This window comes from Stenella coeruleoalba (assembly GCF_951394435.1).
Source record: "Stenella coeruleoalba genome assembly, chromosome: 13".
NCBI lineage: Eukaryota > Metazoa > Chordata > Mammalia > Artiodactyla > Delphinidae > Stenella > Stenella coeruleoalba.
The window spans coordinates 10,256,603-10,273,770 of NC_137159.1; the positions used below are offsets into that span (position 1 = coordinate 10,256,603).

Sequence of the window (17,168 nt, forward strand, 5' to 3'; positions counted from 1 at the left end):
GAGTCCGCCTGCCGATGCAGGGGACGCGGGTTCGTGCCCCGGTCTGGGAGGATCCCGCATGCCGCAGAGCGGCTGGGCCCGTGAGCCATGGCCGCTGAGCCTGCGTGTCCAGAGCCTGTGCCCCGCAATGGGAGAGGCCACAGCAGTGAGAGGCCCGCAAACCGCAAAAAAAAAAAAGAAAAAAGAAAAAAAAACAAAGTGTGGCACTCAATTTTTGCCAAGTATGTGAGGAGACAAGACAATATTAACAAAAACCAAGAGAAACAACAGACACTGGAAACAGACTCACAGAGGCTCCATATTAGGGAGTTATTGAACTTTAAAATAACCATACTTGTTTGCTCAGATACATAAAAGGTAAGATAGGCAATTTTGATAGAGAACTAGAAATGATTTTTTAATCATTTTCTAGTTCTATTTTTATCCCATCAATCTCATTCTTAAAATGCAGGGTGCTTCAGTTCCCCACACAGGGCAACATGAAAAGCAAGCCAAGAATCCTCTGGGAAAAGCCCAGAAGAGGCGATCGTGCTACATTCAAGGATGCTGGTCTGAGAGTGTGCGTGCCACAGTGACCATACATTGTGTAGGCACCATCCCAATTTCTAGTAGCAAATTTGTTGCTGGTTTGTAAGATGCAACTAAACATAGACACCCTCTGAAACTCAGCAGACTCTAATCTTGAAGGGCTTTGCTCCTTTGAACAGGGACCCATCTCCCACTTCGCTTGTATCTGCCCAGACCCAGCTCTGCCCCCAGCCCAGAGCAGTCATGGCAAAAAAAAAAAGCAGCATTTGAGTCTTTGTTTTGTGCCAGGCCCCTGCCAAGGGATTTCCACACACTGTCACATTATTCACAACCCTAGGAGGCGGCTATGACTATTTTCCCCATTTTATAGGTGGAAAAACTGAGGTCTAGGGGACCCATGGATCATGTTCAAGGTGCCCTGGTTACCAAACGTTAGAGCCAGGTGTGAACCCAAGTCTGCCTGCTCTCAGTGTGGGCCCCACTCCCCACCTGCTGATTACTGGGGGGACCCCTGGATGCCTGTGGTCAGAGGAGGCCTTGGATTCTCTCCACAAACACTCACTAAGCGCCAACCCCATCCAGGGCCCTACCTGGGAGAGTGGAAGGATCCAAGGCCAAGACTTAGCCAGGTGAGAACACTTTAATGGATCCGTCCTGTCCACCTCTTCTCTCCCCTCCTCCTCCCCATTTCTGGAACTCAGGGTCCAGCATGCAGGGAGGGCACAGGGATGGACTAGGGGTGATGCCCAGTCAGGGGCATAGGATAGAAGAGGTAAGGGCCACAGTGCCAAATCCTCTTGTGGCCACCAGATCTCTCCTGGAAAGCTGGGTGGTGACTGTCGAAGAGGCTACCTTCTCGGGAGCTGAGGGGGAGCCCCTGCTCCAGCCCACATCCCAGGTCCCTTCTTAGGGAGTCAGTGCTCCCTAAGGCGAGGGACAGCAGTGTGACTTCCAGCCCAAGGTGCAGACGGGGGCTCAGCCTTCACACGGGCCTCCCACACCCCCTGGGGGCCAGACATCCAGGCCGGGGTCTGTGGAGGGTCCCACCCCCTGAGCAGCGGAGGGCTCAGGGGCCACGAGGCAGAGCCTGCAGCCGGCCCGGGCCCAGGCCATGGTGGCCCCTGGCCTGCTTGGTGGCAGGAGGGGTCCCTGTGGCCGACAGGTAGTAAGGGGACAGGTAAAGAGGGGACAAAGGGGGGGAAAGGGCTTCCCTGGGGGGAGGGAGTGAGGGCTGGGGAGGGGACAGAGTGAAGTGGGGCAAGTGGGGGGTCAGAGGAGAGGAGGAAAAGGGGCAAGGAGCTTGGAGACGTGTGGGAGGCATGGGCAGGGGGAGGGGCAGATGGGACAGAGTGGGGCTGGCCAGGGCCTCTGTCCTGCCCAAGGGGCTGAAGAGGAGGTTCCACTAGGTGGAGAACAGGCTCTTCCTGGAGCTAATATATTGCAGCAAGGAGGATGAGGGAGACACACCTGGAGGAACCTGTTTGCTCTGAGATTCAACAGAAGGTAAGTGTGTTTTTGAGCATGAATGAAGGGGTCGTGAGCAGAAAGGGGTGCAAAGGGAGTAGCAAGATGGGCTCAGGTAACTGGAATTGGGGGACAATCCAGGCCTGGATGCCAGCCTGGGCTCTGGTGGCAAAAGCGACAGAAATCCTCTGGTCCAGGCAAAGTCAGCAGGGAAGGCAGGCAGCCCCATGCATCACCTTGCGTCCATATCCCTGTTGTGGATTAAGAACAAACAGGGGAGGGGGAGGGGAGGGGGAAGGGAAGGGAAGGGAGGGGAGGGGAGGGGAGGGGAGGGGAGGGAGGGGAGGAGCTGAGCTCAGGCCTATCAGTCCCAGCCAAGTCCCAGAACCTTCCTGCTCTCCTGGGCCCTGGAGACCCCAGAACCCAAACCCTTCCCTTCCCTTCTCAGCCCCACCCTTGGCACCAAGCAGTAAAGCAGGGGGAAACTCACTCACTGCGGTCCTAGAGCTTCAGGGAGGTGACACGGGGGATGTGGAAGGGCTGAGTGTCCTCAGAGCTGCTGGCGCTGCAGCATCACAGGGAGTGAGTGAGTGAGGCCCCCAGGCCCAGGCCCTCAGCCCCGACACAGGAACAAGCCCAGAGCCCGAAATTTCCTGCCTCAGAAGCTCTTCAGGGGTAGCAAGGGTGCCCAAAAGTTAGGTCTGGTGGATGCGTTGCAGCAAGAAGGATTCAGGGTAGACACATGGAAGAACTTTCTGGCCCTGGAGCTCCTCAGACTGTGTGACTTCAGGGTTAGGCGTAAGCCTCCCCTGCCTGGAGGTCTCAAGATGGCGTGCAGCAGGGGCCGGGCCCAGCAGCCGGAAGGGCTCCTGCCTGGGCCCCTGCTGCACCCTACAGGCCTGGCAGCCTCCTCACCTGAGGCGTTTCCCGATGGGATGGAAGTATCTGGAGGTCTTGACAGCGAAGATGACGCTGGGGATCAGGAAGAAGGCGCACCAGCCCAGGCAGAACCAGAAGGCATTCTGGAGCAGAGGAGGTGAGGTCAGCGCACTGCGTCTGGGCACCCCCAGTCCCCCCGCTGACTCAGTGTGGGGCACGGGAACGCATTCTCAGAGCTGAGGGAAAGGGCGGGGGTGTAGGCCCAGGGCAGGGCCCCGCTCACGCTGCCCCTCCCGTGGGGGCCTCCACGTCCATGAGCCCTGATGGGCTGGGGGGCACTCACCCAGGGGTCAGCCACCATGTCACACAGGATCACACGGCCATTGTCCAGGGCTGTGGAGAGGGGCTGGCAGGTGGCGATGCGCTGAGTCACCTGTGGTGTCAACGTGAGGCAGGTACATGCAGACACACCCAGACCCAACCTCAGAGGGAGGTTGACAGGGACACAGACAGGCCCAGGGACACAGTGGGGAGCCACTGCACAGCTGTACACAGACACACGGATGTGGCAACACAGAGAAGGGAGGACACACTGCCATCAGCTCATCGCTCACCTCCTGCCTTTCCCACCCTGTTCACCAGCCTGGGTTAAGCCCCTACTGTGTGCCCAGAGCTGTTCTCTAAGTCACACTCTCACTGGGAGGCAACACGTGTGCACACACACACAATGCACTGCACACACGTACATACTTGCACACACACATACTCACACACCCATGTACAGACACACTCAGGGTTAAGCGAGACCCCTGCCAGTCCAGTGTGGGTGGTAGACAGCCCGGTCCACGCTCAGGCCTCAGAGAAGGGCTATGGCAGAGTTTGGGGGATGGGCAGAACCCAGCCAGCCAGATGCCAGGTTTGGGAGTTTGGGTTCAATCCTGAAGGCCTAGGGCACCCCCAGGGGCTCTCAGGGGGCAGAGGAGGTCGAACAGCTGGTACCGCTGGAAGCTTGCCTGAGGCCAGGAGGGTCTGAGCCCACACTCACCTCCTCTCTCACCCAGGCCACGTACTGGGAGAAGTAGCCCATCTCCCGGGTCAGGAAACACTCAGTTTCCTGCAGGGAAGAGAGGAGCCCTGGGCTGGTCGGAGTCCCAGGGCCAGCACCCCTGCCCCCCATGCCTGGCACCATCAGGACAGGCCAAGCTGGCTTTCCTGGGAGCCACGGTGAGGCGGCAGGGCTGGAGAATCCTGGGGTGGGAGCCCTGCGAGCCTTAACCCTTCAACTCACCTCTGACTCTGAAGCCACCCCCCAGCCCTGCCCCATCCTCCCACTCACATTCTTCAGTATACGGGTGGCCCAGGTAGGCAGCTCTCCTTTCAGGTGAGTGACTCTGTCCAGGACATCTGAGGTCTCCAGCTGGGGGAGAGGAGAGGGGCTCGGTCAGGGAACAGCCACTCATTCACTCATCCATTCATTAACTCAACGTACGACACACAACATACTCACCTTGGGGTGGGTGGTGTTAGGCCCTAAGGACAGAGGACACATATGGCGGTCCTCAAGGATCTTCCCACCCCACCCTCAACTTCCAGTGGGCCTGGGTAGAGCAGGTGAGGTCCCAAGCCAGCTGGGCCCGCACGTTCTTGCTCCCTCTGCTGCCCACCTGCTCCCCCCCACCCCATCCATCCCCAGCAGCCACCTGGAGAAGTGGGGCAGAGGATGCCAGGGCATGGACACTGAGGTTGAGCTTAGCCTGTGAAAAAGAGATCAGGGCTGGTCAGGGGAAGGAACTGGTAGGAGGGAGGGTTCCCAGCATCCCTCTCCTCCTCCTTGCCCCCTGCCTGCATCTCCTCTCCAGGTCCCGGACTCCCTGAGCCTCCAGACTTACCACAAGCCTCTGCTGGAGGAGGAGCTTCTCCTGATGGAGGTTTCTGAGCCCCTGGGCCTCCTTCTGCAGCTGCTGCGCCAGCACAGTATTGCCCTGAGGGGAGACATATCAGAATGGCACTCTGCCTGGGCCGAGACAGGCTTTGACGACACATCCTTCACCAAACCGTTCAACCAGACATACTGGAGGGATGTGGAAAGCGCTGGAATCAGAGGTTAGCCTCAGAGGCAGAAAACTGAGGCCTCCTTAAGTTCCTTGGCCAGATCTGGGTTTGGGGGCCTGAGCCCAAGTTCCAGGTCCGGCCCTAGCTTGCTCTGCGCATCGTGGGGGGTAGGGGAGGGGTGTCTATGAGATGTCTTGAAGAGAACTTTTTAAACTCTCTATATTTATAAATACAAAGTGCTACTTTTCCCAGTCCATTTGAAGCTTCTAGAGGCAACTGTCATGATATCTGATCCGTCGAGCTGTCCTCACAGCATCTGTCCCAGCAGATTCCACAAGCGGTGTGCACCTAGCGATGCTTGCCCAGCTGTGCGATGTCAGATGTAGCATCTGATGCTACAGAACCCTTCACCCCAGCCGGGGGTCCAGAGTCTCAGCCCTCGGTGACAGGGGCCCTCAGTCCCCTCCCCAATCCAGGCACTCCCATCCCGTCCCCCCTCCCAGGCCCCTGGCTCCAGCCTGCCAAGTGGGGTCTCTGCTCCCTTCTCACTTGGGTCTGGGCCAGTCCCTCCAGCTCCCGGGCCAGCTTCTCCACGCTGATGTTCACCACAGGCTTCTGAATCTGGAGACGGACAGGAGAGGCCAAGAGGGGGTGAACCCCGGCTCCCCCAGCCCCAGAATTCCCAGTCTTTGCAAAAGCACCCACACCAGCTGAGTCTATTGTGACACATCAGTCACAGTGGGTTTGACCTGAAATTGCGAAACGTATGAGACACTTTCCATTAGGAAAGAAAAAACAATGAGGCGCCCTCTGGTGTAACCCAACGGAGAGGTGACGTCCCACCAGCATTCGCCACAGCAGTGGGTTCAGGACCACGGACAGCAACACACGCTGTTGGGTGGAGGCGCGTTCATTCTCGCCCAGCCCAGGTGCTGGCAGCTGGGACACAGGGTCTGGAGACACCCCTGGCAGAAGAGGCCCCAGGGACATGTGGAGGGGGAGGGGTCCAGGGACGGTGGAGGGCCAAGACAAGGTGAGACAGCTCCCCGACCCCCAGCTCCTCTGCGGGCCCCTCTGCTCTGCCGTGGTCTGGCCTGAGGCGCCCACTGCTGACCTCAACAAGGAAGCCTGGGTAGTGGATGCTCTCGATCCCACTGCTCTGTAGCGCCTCCAGGTCCTGGCGGGCGGCTGGGCTCAGCAGGTCCAGATTCTTCACGTCCACTTTGAGCTTATGCAACTCCTGCTGCAGCTTGGCAGTGTACTGGGAGGGAGGGAGCAGGGTGGAGCCGTGCTCTGTGGGTGAGCCAGGACCCCACAGCTGCTATCCTAAGTGAGGGGTCAGCAGGCCCTCAGGGCCCTCCTTCTGGATATCCAGGGCCCCTACTCTGGACACTCCCAGCCCCAGACAGGCTCCCAGCAGGCCTCTGCTCCCCACCCATCCCCAACTCCACCTTACCCCCACCGAGACCCAGCTCTCCTCCAGCGCCTATCTGGCTACTGGACGGCAGCACAGACCTTCCCAGGCCACACAGAAGAAAAAGAGCTTCCCCGGCCCATCTTTATCACGTCACCTTGTGTTAAGGTCTTCACAGCACCTGTGTGCTATTTACTTATCTGGGTACTAGTTTACTGCCATCAGCTCCACGAGAACCGCACCTCATCTGCCCACTCTACCAAACCCTCAGCGTCTAGAGCAGAGGCTCTTACGTGGTGGGGCTGTACAAATTTGTCGAATGTGTAAAAATGAGTGAATGAATGAATGAGTGAATAGACCCAATCACATTTCTAAGACAGAGCACAGTTTAAAAAGGGACTCGAGCCTGGAGGGGTGGGATAGGGAGGGTGGGAGGGAGGGAGACGCAAGAGGGAAGAGATATGGGAACATATGTATATGTATAACTGATTCACTTTGTTATAAAGCAGAAACTAACACACCATTGTAAAGTAATTATACCCCAATAAAGGTGTTAAAAAAATAAAAAATAAATAAATAAAAATAAAAAGGGACTCGAGGGCTTCCCTGGTGGCGCAGTGGTTGAGAGTCCGCCTGCCGATGCAGGGGACACGGGTTTGTGACCCGGTCCGGGAAGATCCCACATGCCGCGGAGCGGCTGGGCCCGTGAGCCATGGCTGCTGAGCCTGCGCGTCCAGAGCCTGTGCTCCGCAACGGGAGAGGCCACAACAGTGAGAGGCCCGCGTACCGCAAAAAGAAAAAAAAAAAAAAAAAAGGGACTCGAGGGCTTCCCTGGTGGCGCAGTGGTTGAGAGTCCACCTGCCGATGAAGGGGACACGGGTTCATGCCTTGGTCCGGGAAGATCCCACGTGCGGTGGAGTGGCTGGGCCCGTGAGCCATGGCCGCTAAGCCTGCGCGTCCGGAGCCTGTGCTCCGCAACGGGAGAGGCCACAGCAGCGAGAGGCCCACGTACCGCAAAAAAAAAGGGACTCGACATTTTCCAACCATTGCTGGGAGAGATTTAAAGGGCATGAAATTCAGCCCCAGTGTTTCACAGGTGAGAGGCTGAAGACAGGGCGGAGCCTCAGAGTACGGAGCCCAGCTCAGCTCACCTCTCGCCATCCCTCACTGCCTTCCCCAGGGGGAGAAAAGACCCATCCTCTCAGAGGCAGGGGTCTTGGAGCAGCATTTCAGGCACCAGTAACACACAGGTAAAGGAGATGTCTCAAGGCGGGCAGAGTCCTCGTGGTGCCTGGGAAAGCACACCTTGTCTTAATTATCTCTGCATCATCAGCTCACTATTATCTCCTTCGAGGACAAGTTCTCCTAAGGTCACATTTGGTTTGTTGCCAGATGGCCCCCAAGGACTGCCCAGTCCCTCTGGACCTGAAGCCCTATCTGTCCAGACTCTTCTGTGACCTGGACCCCTCCCTTCCCTGGACCAGGGCTGAGAGCCCTCCCCTTTCAGCCAGCAGAGCACAGGGCCTCCTCTGCTCAGGCCCCCTGCTGCAGGCCTCTGTGGCCAGCCTTGCACCAGGACAGTGCCGGCTCAGTGGGCCTCTCTTCTGATTAGAGACGCTGAAAGAGGAGACGGCTATGGTATTAAGGAAACTGCTCCAGGTTATAGTTTAAGGCGTGGAGTTGGGACTGAAATCTGGACCACTTGGCTATGCTAGCCTGCGGACTAGGTGCAGGTGGTGGGTTCAAGAGGAGTTGGAAGGTTTCTGGAGACAAGGCAGAATCAGGAGTTAGCAGTTTAGGAGGGGTGGGGGAGAAGCAGGTGGGAGAAATGTGGTTTTCCCAGGATATGCTTGGGAAGGGCTCCTGGCGGACCCTGGGAGCCAAGGCAGCTCTCCTCCCACCTCATTTAGGCGTGAAGAGAGGAAAGGAGGGGGTGTTTTACAGCTTCTGTGCACCCTTAGGAGAACCACGTTCTCAAAGGACGTCTCCTCTCATGAAGGAGCACTTCCTTTTCTTTGTTCTATAGAACTGTCTCTTGCCAGTGTGAGTAAATCTCTCCAGTTCTACATAGCAAGTTCTGACAAAGTCCAGTGGTTAGGGAACAGGCTGTGGGGAGCCCTCCTCCAGTGGTACCCAACTTCATCACCATCGTTTTCACTGTCACACTCCCTCGCCAACCACCCCGCTCCCACTGCAGCATCCAAACCGATGCCTGTCCTCAGTCAGGACACACACCCTGGTCCTCTCACTCACTGTCACCACCCTGGCCTCAACCTCACCTGTGTTCGGCTCTTCCGGGAGCGCAGTGCTCAGAGCTGGTCAGAGCCTCCAGGCATTTGCGCACTCACCCATACGCTCTGGAAGCTGCCCTGGGCCCTAGCCCTGGGCCAGGTCCTGAGCTTGCACCTGGGTCCTCTGCCCCTGAGGCGCCTCAACTGCTCTTGTGGACTTCTCGGGTTCAAGGAGATGGTCCCTCCAGCAAGGCAAGACCAGAAGAGGGGGGATCTGCAGGAATGTGTGTTCCAGAAGGTTCTCTCACCTCGCTGATATCCAGGTGCTTCTCCAGGTCATAGGAGTCATTGAGCTGCAGGACCGTCCAGAGCGCAGCCCCTTGCCTGCACTGCCTGCGGAGGAATGACAGGCATCAGAGATGAGAGAAGGGCGGGCAGGTGGGGGCTGACGTCATCCTAATGGGATGCCCGCCTCAGCCCCTCCTCACACCCCGGCCCCCAGCCCAGACTCCCTGCTCACTGATAGGCCAGGAGGACGCTGAGGTTCTTCTTCAGGCCAAGAAGTTGGGACAAGTTCATGGATGACGGCAAGCTCCTCGGAGTGTCTGCAAACTGGGGATGGGACACAGAGGAACGGGCCTGGAGCGGGGAGTGGGGGGGCAAGGCCACCCAGCTTCCCAGGGCCTAGTCCCACGTTGCCCTGGCACAGCAGAGACCACAACCCTGGGACTCCAGCCCACACCTGCCTCTAACTCAGATCACTCCAGGGCCCTAAATCCTGGCAGGGACCCTCCCCGTGACTCTCCAGGAGGGTGGCCGGCCTGTCTTCAGCAGAGGACCCAGGCCAGCATCTCGGCTCACCTGCTCAGTGCAACAGGGAACAAGGATCCCCAATTCCAAGACTCAGTGTTAGGAGGGCAGAGGGCCTCAGGTCTGGGGGCCATCCTTCGAGGTCCCTGCCTGGGGCCTGGGCAGCCTTCCGGGGACTCACTGGCTCTTTTCTCTCACTGGTGGTTTTCCATCTCTTTCCTTGGCCGTCTCCATCATTCCTCCTGTCTCTCTCTCCCTTCCAACCCCTCGGGCTCCTACTTCCTTCTAAACCTCCTGCTCTGCCCACAGCTCTGTCCTCGTCCCTCTGGGCCCCAGAGCGGGGCAGGCCCACCTCATAGAGCTCCCCGCTCTCCCAGCTCCGGCACACCAGGGTCTGCACGTTGCCGCCCAGCAGGAAGGTGGCGAAGACAAGGAGGATGAGGGGCGCGGCGAAGAGGAAGCTGAAGCCCACACCCCTGGGGAAGGCGGAGAGACAGGCTTGAGACAGGAGGGAGGATGCCCTGGATCGTGCGCTCCATCCCCATCTCCATCCCGGGGCCAGCATGGTCAGTGAGTCAGCCCCGGCGCAGGAGAGAGGACTCAGAACTCAGAGCAGAACTCTGCTCACCGGCCCCACCTCATCCTCCCCCATCCCCACTCTACCGCTGCTGCCCTGGCTGGCCCTGGCAGCCTAGAGGAGAGCACAGCTGTTCTGCTCAAAGAGCCAGGGCTGCTGGCCTCTGGGCCGAGGACACATGGAGGTGACCAGCTCCAGAGCTCAGCCTCAACGGGGCCACCTGGCATGGCCAGCCATGACCCACCAGCAGAGGCAGCAACCTACAGCATCTGAGTAGGACCTGTGCCACTGACCAAGGCTTCTTTGTGAGACAGGCGTGGCCCCATGCCAGGATTTGAGGCTTGGAGAGTGAAACATGGGCTGGATTTCACTCACCCCTTTGGCCAGGCACCTTTATACAGTGACCCTCCTGCACAACTGAATGTGGCAGCCCTGGCCTTAGAGACTATCTAGTTCAGGGCTGGCAAACAGATTCTACCTCTGGTGCCACCTCCTAATGGCAGTGCTGCCTGGACACTGGGTTAAGCAGGATTCTGAGGCTGTATCTGGGCTCAGAGAGAAAAGGTGCCCATTAATTATTAAAGTTGCCACTGGTGTGGGAAGGGGAAGTGCTTCTTATTTGCATTCCTGCTCTAGGCCAACGCTTTTACACAAACTGAGGCCCAGGTGGGTTATAATTTGCCCAGGGCCACCCAGCAAGTCAGCCCAGAGCCAGACCACAGCTCAGTCTCTTGATCCCCAGGACTCGCTCCTGCAGCTACACCAGAAGCTGTCCATGGGCATGAGAGGAATGTGCCAGCCCGGGGGCAGGGGGAGAGACCCTCCCCCTCTCCCCAGCCCTTCTTACACCATGAGGAAGCGGGCTCCAGCCTTGCCCTTGGCTTCCGAGTGGCTGGGGTCTTCCCTGTTACAGAGCCCCCAGATGCCCAGGTTGAGGCCCAGCAGGTTACAGACCACCACAAGCAGGACCACAGAGCACAGCAGGCAGCCCACCATCCACCTGCCACAGAGAAGGTGGGACGTCACGGAAAGGGCAGTAGTGGGCACAGGAGGGGCTGGTGGAGGACCTAGTGGCTGGGTGGGGCCACTACCCTGAGGCTGAGGCTTTAGAAGTGTGACTTCCTACAGGGTCCCCAGGCTCAGATCCCCAGGGCACACAGCCAAGGTGGGGACACGGAGGCCCAACGAGAGAGGGGTCTTGGCTTAAATGGAGGCGGAGACTTAGTATAAGGAGGGTTGATGAGGGCTGGAAATTGGTTCCAGGGTGGCTGAGAAGCTGAGCTGCCCATTCCACCCACGCCCACGGGTTCCCAGGCACCTGTATTTCTCATATCTCTGCACCTCCTTCAGGTAGGGGCGGCTGCACTGTTCCACCTCCTCCAGTGCTTGGCTCCAGCGAGAAGCCGCCTCCCAGCCTGGGAATGCTTCGACCAGTGTCCTTAGCTCTCTAGGCTGCTGGGCCACCACCTTCTTCAGCTCTGCCCAAAGCAGCAGGGGCTTATGGGATGGGGAAGACCCCCAGGGGCCCAGGGAGGAGACGGATGGACAGGAAGAACATCTGGGATGCACAGAGATGGTTCACTCTCTGTCCAGGTCCAGCCAAGAGGACAGCCTGCACCCTCCCCACCCCACTACCCCACTCCTCTCTCAACAAGCCTCGTCAGTAGGGCTGGGTTGGGGGGCATCCTAGGCAGCCAGCCTGGCCCCTGGGCGGGGCCTCACCTCTGATCACGTCGGCCGTCTGCAAGGTAGCCAGAGCCGGGAGGGCGTTGAAGGTACTGTTCTCCTGCGGAAGCAAATGCAGCTGTGCCTCCTGCTGTCCGCCCGGGTGTCCTAGCTTGGGGGACCCCTGCATGCCAGGTCCAGTGGGAGAGCAGCCCCCCTCGGTGCTCCCAGACCAGGAAATCAGGAAACAGGCTTCCCTTTGCTCTCTTAGTCAGTGCCTTCTTCTCCCCTCCCTCAGCCTGGCCTGACTCAATTCCCCCAAACATTGCTCCTTTCTGTCCCCGCCCCTCTTGCTTAGGCTGTTGCAGTAGACTCCTAGCCATCCTCTCATCTCTCCCAGCCACTCTGCACAGGACCACCAGGGCTATTTCCCTGAAGTCCAGCTCCAGTCTATTCTTCCAGCCTCAGGCCCTATTTCCCTCCTCCTGGAACACTCTGCTCTAGTTACCCAGCACGACTGACTCACCGTTTCCCCAACCCCGGCATTTTCCAGGCCCCGGGTCACAGGCGCTGACTCATGCTGCACCTTTTCCCACAGCCCGTCTCCACCCAGGAGAGCCCGCCTGTCGTCTGGGGCTCAGCTGGTGTGCTCGCTCCTTGGCCATCCCCAGACCCCAGCTCCTGAGGGTCCTAGCTCTTCCTTCTGAGCTCCAGGCTTGCCTCCCCCACCAGACCCCGTGCACACAAGGACCAGCATCGCGAGCCTCCAGCCCAGGGCGCCACGGGGTAGGCGAGGCCCTGATGTGACCCAAGTCTTAGGTTCAACTGGGTTCCCACCCCAAAAGAGAAAAACTGAGGCCCCTCACATTTGAGTTCCCAGCCAGGTTGCGAAGAAGTCGGGTAGACTGGGGCGGGCACTCACCTCCTGGACCATCGGGTAGACTGGGGCGGGCACTCACCTCCTGGACCATGCTGGAGAAGCTGGCCTCTGGGACACCTTTCAGCCGATGCAGGGCTTCGTCCACAGAGGGCACCTGAAATGGTTTGAGGAGCTTCTTATGACAAAGTCCACAGAGAGGCCTGGGAGGGGTCCTTGGGGAAGGATGGGGGCAGAGGCCTCTGAATACTGTGTCCTCGTGTGCAAGATGGGGACCACCACAGCCTCGAAGGCCCTGGGTGGCAGTGAGAACTCAAGAAGCAAAGTCACACGAGGCTCACGACACAGCGCGTGGCCCAGGGAAGCTCTCACTCCACTGCCAGGATGACCATCGTTAACTCTGGGTGCGTGGAGAGGGCAGGGGCAGCCCAGGGAGAGGGATCAGGAGTCCGCTTCAGGAAACAGCCGGAACAGAGGCTGCCCAGGGATTCCTGGGGCAGCGGGCAGAGCAACCCCTTTCACCCCAAGGGGCCTCAGGCCTGGGCCTGCACCTGGCTGAAGTCAGCTCCCAGCTCCAAGGCGTGGGCTCTGTCCAGGGCCTCTGCACAGCCCTGGCAGCTGGGCTCCTGCAGCAGGGCCAGGAGGCGCTCCCGGTGCCCCTGGACAGCCGGCGCCAGGGCCCGCTGCCCCTCCTGGAGTTCCACGGAGGTGGCGTTCAGGGCTCGGAGGTGGTCCACGGAGACCTGCAGGGCTGCGAGACCCACATTTGGACTGAGTGGTCTCCACTGCTACAGCATCCTTGGAGACCTTGCAGGAGGCAGAACATCTTTCCCTCCCAAACCCAGGGGACCGGTGGTCCTTAATCTCTGTAGTTATAATGGAAACTGCCCTGGGGCACGTTAAGCCAGGAGTGGGCAAAGGTGCCACAAGGGATCCTAGGATAAAGCCGTGAGAAAGTCAGGGGCGGACCGCCGACAGTGTAAGAAATGCAGGGCTGGGCGAGGGCGGGGCCTGCCCCCCAGCGACACTCACCCTGGCCCAGGCTGAGCACAGAGGCCAGGACCTCATACACGGTGCTCCGGAGCTGCGTGTGGATCGTGTTCCCAATGCTCCTGTGGACACCTGGAGAGCGCAGGGCAGTCTGCAGGGCTGGCCCCCAGGAGACTAGGGGCCTCCCCAGCCAACCATCCTCCTCCCCTGGGTTCCGGAGGGTGGTCTTGCGGCAGAGCGGCCGCCGTGCTCCCCAGCTGGACCCTATCCCCGCCTCTGCGAGGGTGTTCCCAGGTGGAGCCCGGGATGAGGGGATGAGAGGCCTCCCCAAGGCAGGCCTGAGCTGGAATCCTCACCATTCAGTTCCTCCAAGACTTGCTCCTGAGGAAGGGAAAACTGCTGTGCCACGGCCTGCAGCTCCTAGGCAAACACAGGGCCGCGAGGCTGCTCCTTCCTGTCCCCGGACACCCCGGCTCCTGGCCCTTCCCCAGCCCTTATTCCCCCACTACCCGCCACAACTGGGCGTCTGTCCTGAGAATACCATGGGTGCCGTCATGGATTACAGGGACTCTCCAGCAGGGGGCAGTCAGGCGCGTGCTGGAAGGGGCACCCTCTCTAATGCGCAGGCTACGCATGAATTTGCAGGACCTACCCTGCTCTGTCCCGCCCACGGCTGGCGCTCATGGGGGCACGTGCGGGGTTACTTGGCACTCACCTGGGGGACATCGGAGACCAGGCCCCGGAGGCTGAGCAGAGTCTCCGGCAGGGCCTTGGCACTGGGGCCCATCTGCTCATGCGTGCGCTGGTTGGTGACAAAGGCAGTGACCACGCCGATCCTGCAGGAATGGGGGAAGAGCAAGGGGCTGGCTGGATGCCTGTGGACACCTTGGGCCTCGGCCCACGCCTCCCGCCTGACCTGGGCGCCCCTCACAGCAGTACGAGGGTGGTCAGCAGCAGGAAGGCCATGAGGGTGCCTCGCTCGCAGGCCATCGTCTTGTGCTCCATCTTCACTCGGCCACCACAGGGCCGGCGGCAGCGGCAGCAACAAAAGCAGAGCCCAGCGGCGGGTACCACCAGGAGGTAGAGGCCGGTGATCACGGCACACACCACGTAGCCTGCCTCATACTGTACCACCTGGGCAGGGCAGCAAGGCATGAGGGGCTGTCCTGACCCTGCCATCCCAGCCCTCTCCCGCCTGACTCCGGAGGGAAACCCGAGGGGAGGGAGGCACACTTGGGGGCGGGGCGGCGGGGGCACTATGCACACATCTCGCATCTCCTTTAACTCTTGTGAGGGGCACCGTGTTACCATCCTACAAACAAAGGACACTGAAGTCCAGAGAGGCTAGGGCTCCCTGCAAACCCCACAGCCGCTGAAGGGCAGAGCCGTGGTTAGAAATCAGGTCCGCGGACTGCAGTGCTCACGGAAAAGGGGAAGGGATGCCAGAAACCCCACCCTGGGGCACACCCAGCAAGTGGGCTGAGCCGACGAGGCCCCTCTCCTTCTCCGGTCCCTCGTGCTCACCGCTGAACGCCCTCCCCTGGCAGCGCCCCCCGGCCGCTCACCTCATCCGCCTTCACGGAGGATGGCTCATTCAGCAAGGCCTTTATCAGCTCTAGGAAAAGAGTCAAGCTGGGTCTGGGGGCAGCGACTGCCCTGCCCCTGCGTCCACCCCCGCTGCCAGGCAAAGGTGGGCTCTCCGAAGGGGGTCCTCCCACCACCTCGGCACCCTCGGAGAAGGCAGTGTCACCACAGCCCGGAGCCCTCGTGCCTCAGCCGGGCTACAGGAGGCTGTGTCTGCAGGGAGGCCTGGCTCCCCCCTCCTCCTGCGCCTCCCAGGTAGGCCCTGCAGCGGGGAAGCCGGCAGCCCGGTTAAAAGCAGAGAAGGGGCCTGGCCTAGCAGCAGCCCTTCCCCTAAGAGGCAGGCGACGGGCTGGGAGCTGTCCTGCTGCCCGTCCTGGTCCTCACAGCCAGCACGGAGCCACCAGACCCAGAGAAAAAGCTCAACCCGCTGCTGGAGAACTTTGCCTGTACCTTCCTCTACCTTAGGACAGAGAAACCGCGGCTCAGAGAGGGAAAGGGGCTTGTCCAAGGTCACACAGGAAGGTGATGCCCTGGGTGCCCGGGCCTTCTGGGGAGGAAGATGGGGCTGGGGAGTGCTGGGGACCCTGCCCTCCAAGTGCCTGCCGACGGTGGGTGCGCCCCTTGGTGGAGAGGAGATTAGGGTGCAGAGTGGGGACCCAACACCCGCCGAGGCCCGCCCGGGGGAGGGACGCACTCACCGGCGGGGAAGGGGTTGAGCTGCACCATGGAGAGGAATCGGCGCACGGCGCCGTAGAGGGGGTCCAGGGGCCCCGGCGCGCGGACGCGAGGGGCCAGCCAGCGGGTCTTGGCCGCCGGGGCGAACGCCAGGCGCTCCGCCGGGCCGAGGGCCCCGCAGTCCGCCGCGCCCACCCGCCGCAGGGCCAGGGCCAGCCCCAGGCCCAGGCCCAGCAGGGCCGCCAGGAGGCCGGGCGCACGCACCATGGGGTCGGCCGGTGGGCTGCGGGCCGGGCGGACGGGGCTCAGGCGGCCGAGAGTGCGGGCCGCGCACGGGGCTGGCCGTGCATCCTTCACCAGCCTCCGTCCCGCTGCTCTCGAAACCGGCCCGACAGGTTTGGGCTACCTGGGCACCCGCCGGAGCGCGGCCGGGGCAGGGGCGGAGGCCTGGGCTGGGGGTGGGGTTTGTGGGGTGGGGGGCAGGGCCTGGTCCGGACCCGCTCCCAGCGGCCTGGGGTGGGAGCCTGGGCGCCCTCTCCCCTCCCCAGATGCTTCTGGGAGGGCTGCCTCCGGAGCTGGGTGGGGAAGGCACCTCAGTACCTCTGGGTTATCTAGGATGGCCCAATTTCAACTATTACATCCTGCGCCCAGACGCAGCCGCCAAATCTGGGGCCTGGGAAAACAACCACCCTGTGAAAGTCTGGCCCAGAGTGCGGCCAGACTCCTCTGGGGCCTGCTCTGTTTCCTAGGGTCATGCCTGTGCCCATGCCAGGTCATTCTGGAGCACAGAGGCCACAGGGCTTTGTCCAGAGCGGCTCTCTGAAGGGCCACTGAGACGGGCACAATCCTTTGGGAGAGTGAATCCCAGCAAAGCTGTGCCCAGCAATGTCCCATCCAGTCATCAGCTGAAAGAACTATCAGGAATATACCCAGAGATGAAGTGAGAGAGTGGCCTGGACATATGTACACTACCAAATATGAAATCGATAGCTAGTGGGAAGCAGCCGCATAGCACAGGTAGCTCAGCTCAGTGCTTTGTGACCACCTAGAGGGGTGGGATAGGGAGGGTGGGAGGGAGACGCAAGAGGGAGGAGATATGGGGTTATATGTACATGTATAGCTGATGCACTTTGTTATAAAGCAGAAACTAACACACCATTGTAAAGCAATTCTACTCCAATAAAGATGTTAAAAAAAAAAACAAAAAAGAATATGCCCAGAGATGTGTCTGCACAGGCCTCTGTTTTGTCAGTGGCTGTAAGCCCAGTACCCAGAGGATGCCTGTAGCTGAGCAGTCGGGGAAAATATTGCTAAATGGATGGAAGATGATCCTGGCAACGTTATTCATGATACAGGAAGCAGCCCCGATGGCACTACCGCGAAAAAATTGGGGAAATGACCACCTCACACACTGGGCTGTCA

At 60.1% G+C, this 17,168-nt stretch overlaps 1 protein-coding gene across 1 annotated transcript; it reads right to left on the bottom strand.

Moving 5' to 3' along the window:
• Nucleotides 1-2,493: 2,493 nt before the first annotated feature.
• Nucleotides 2,494-16,129, bottom strand: PROM2 (prominin 2; the record flags this gene model as incomplete). The annotated part of the gene is made up of 23 exons (XM_079940790.1): nucleotides 15,770-16,129; nucleotides 15,053-15,102; nucleotides 14,419-14,621; nucleotides 14,203-14,323; nucleotides 13,844-13,907; nucleotides 13,530-13,619; nucleotides 13,049-13,248; nucleotides 12,580-12,654; nucleotides 11,678-11,741; nucleotides 11,274-11,433; nucleotides 10,803-10,955; nucleotides 9,731-9,854; nucleotides 9,089-9,180; nucleotides 8,877-8,961; nucleotides 6,038-6,184; nucleotides 5,473-5,544; nucleotides 4,761-4,853; nucleotides 4,572-4,625; nucleotides 4,208-4,288; nucleotides 3,917-3,985; nucleotides 3,215-3,304; nucleotides 2,908-3,014; nucleotides 2,494-2,557 (listed from the first exon to the last, which is right to left on the bottom strand). Exons 1-23 carry the CDS (start codon nucleotides 16,011-16,013, stop codon nucleotides 2,494-2,496), a joined length of 2,502 nt encoding a protein of 833 aa, XP_079796916.1. The 5' UTR covers nucleotides 16,014-16,129.
• Between the last annotated feature and the right edge of the window lie 1,039 nt (nucleotides 16,130-17,168).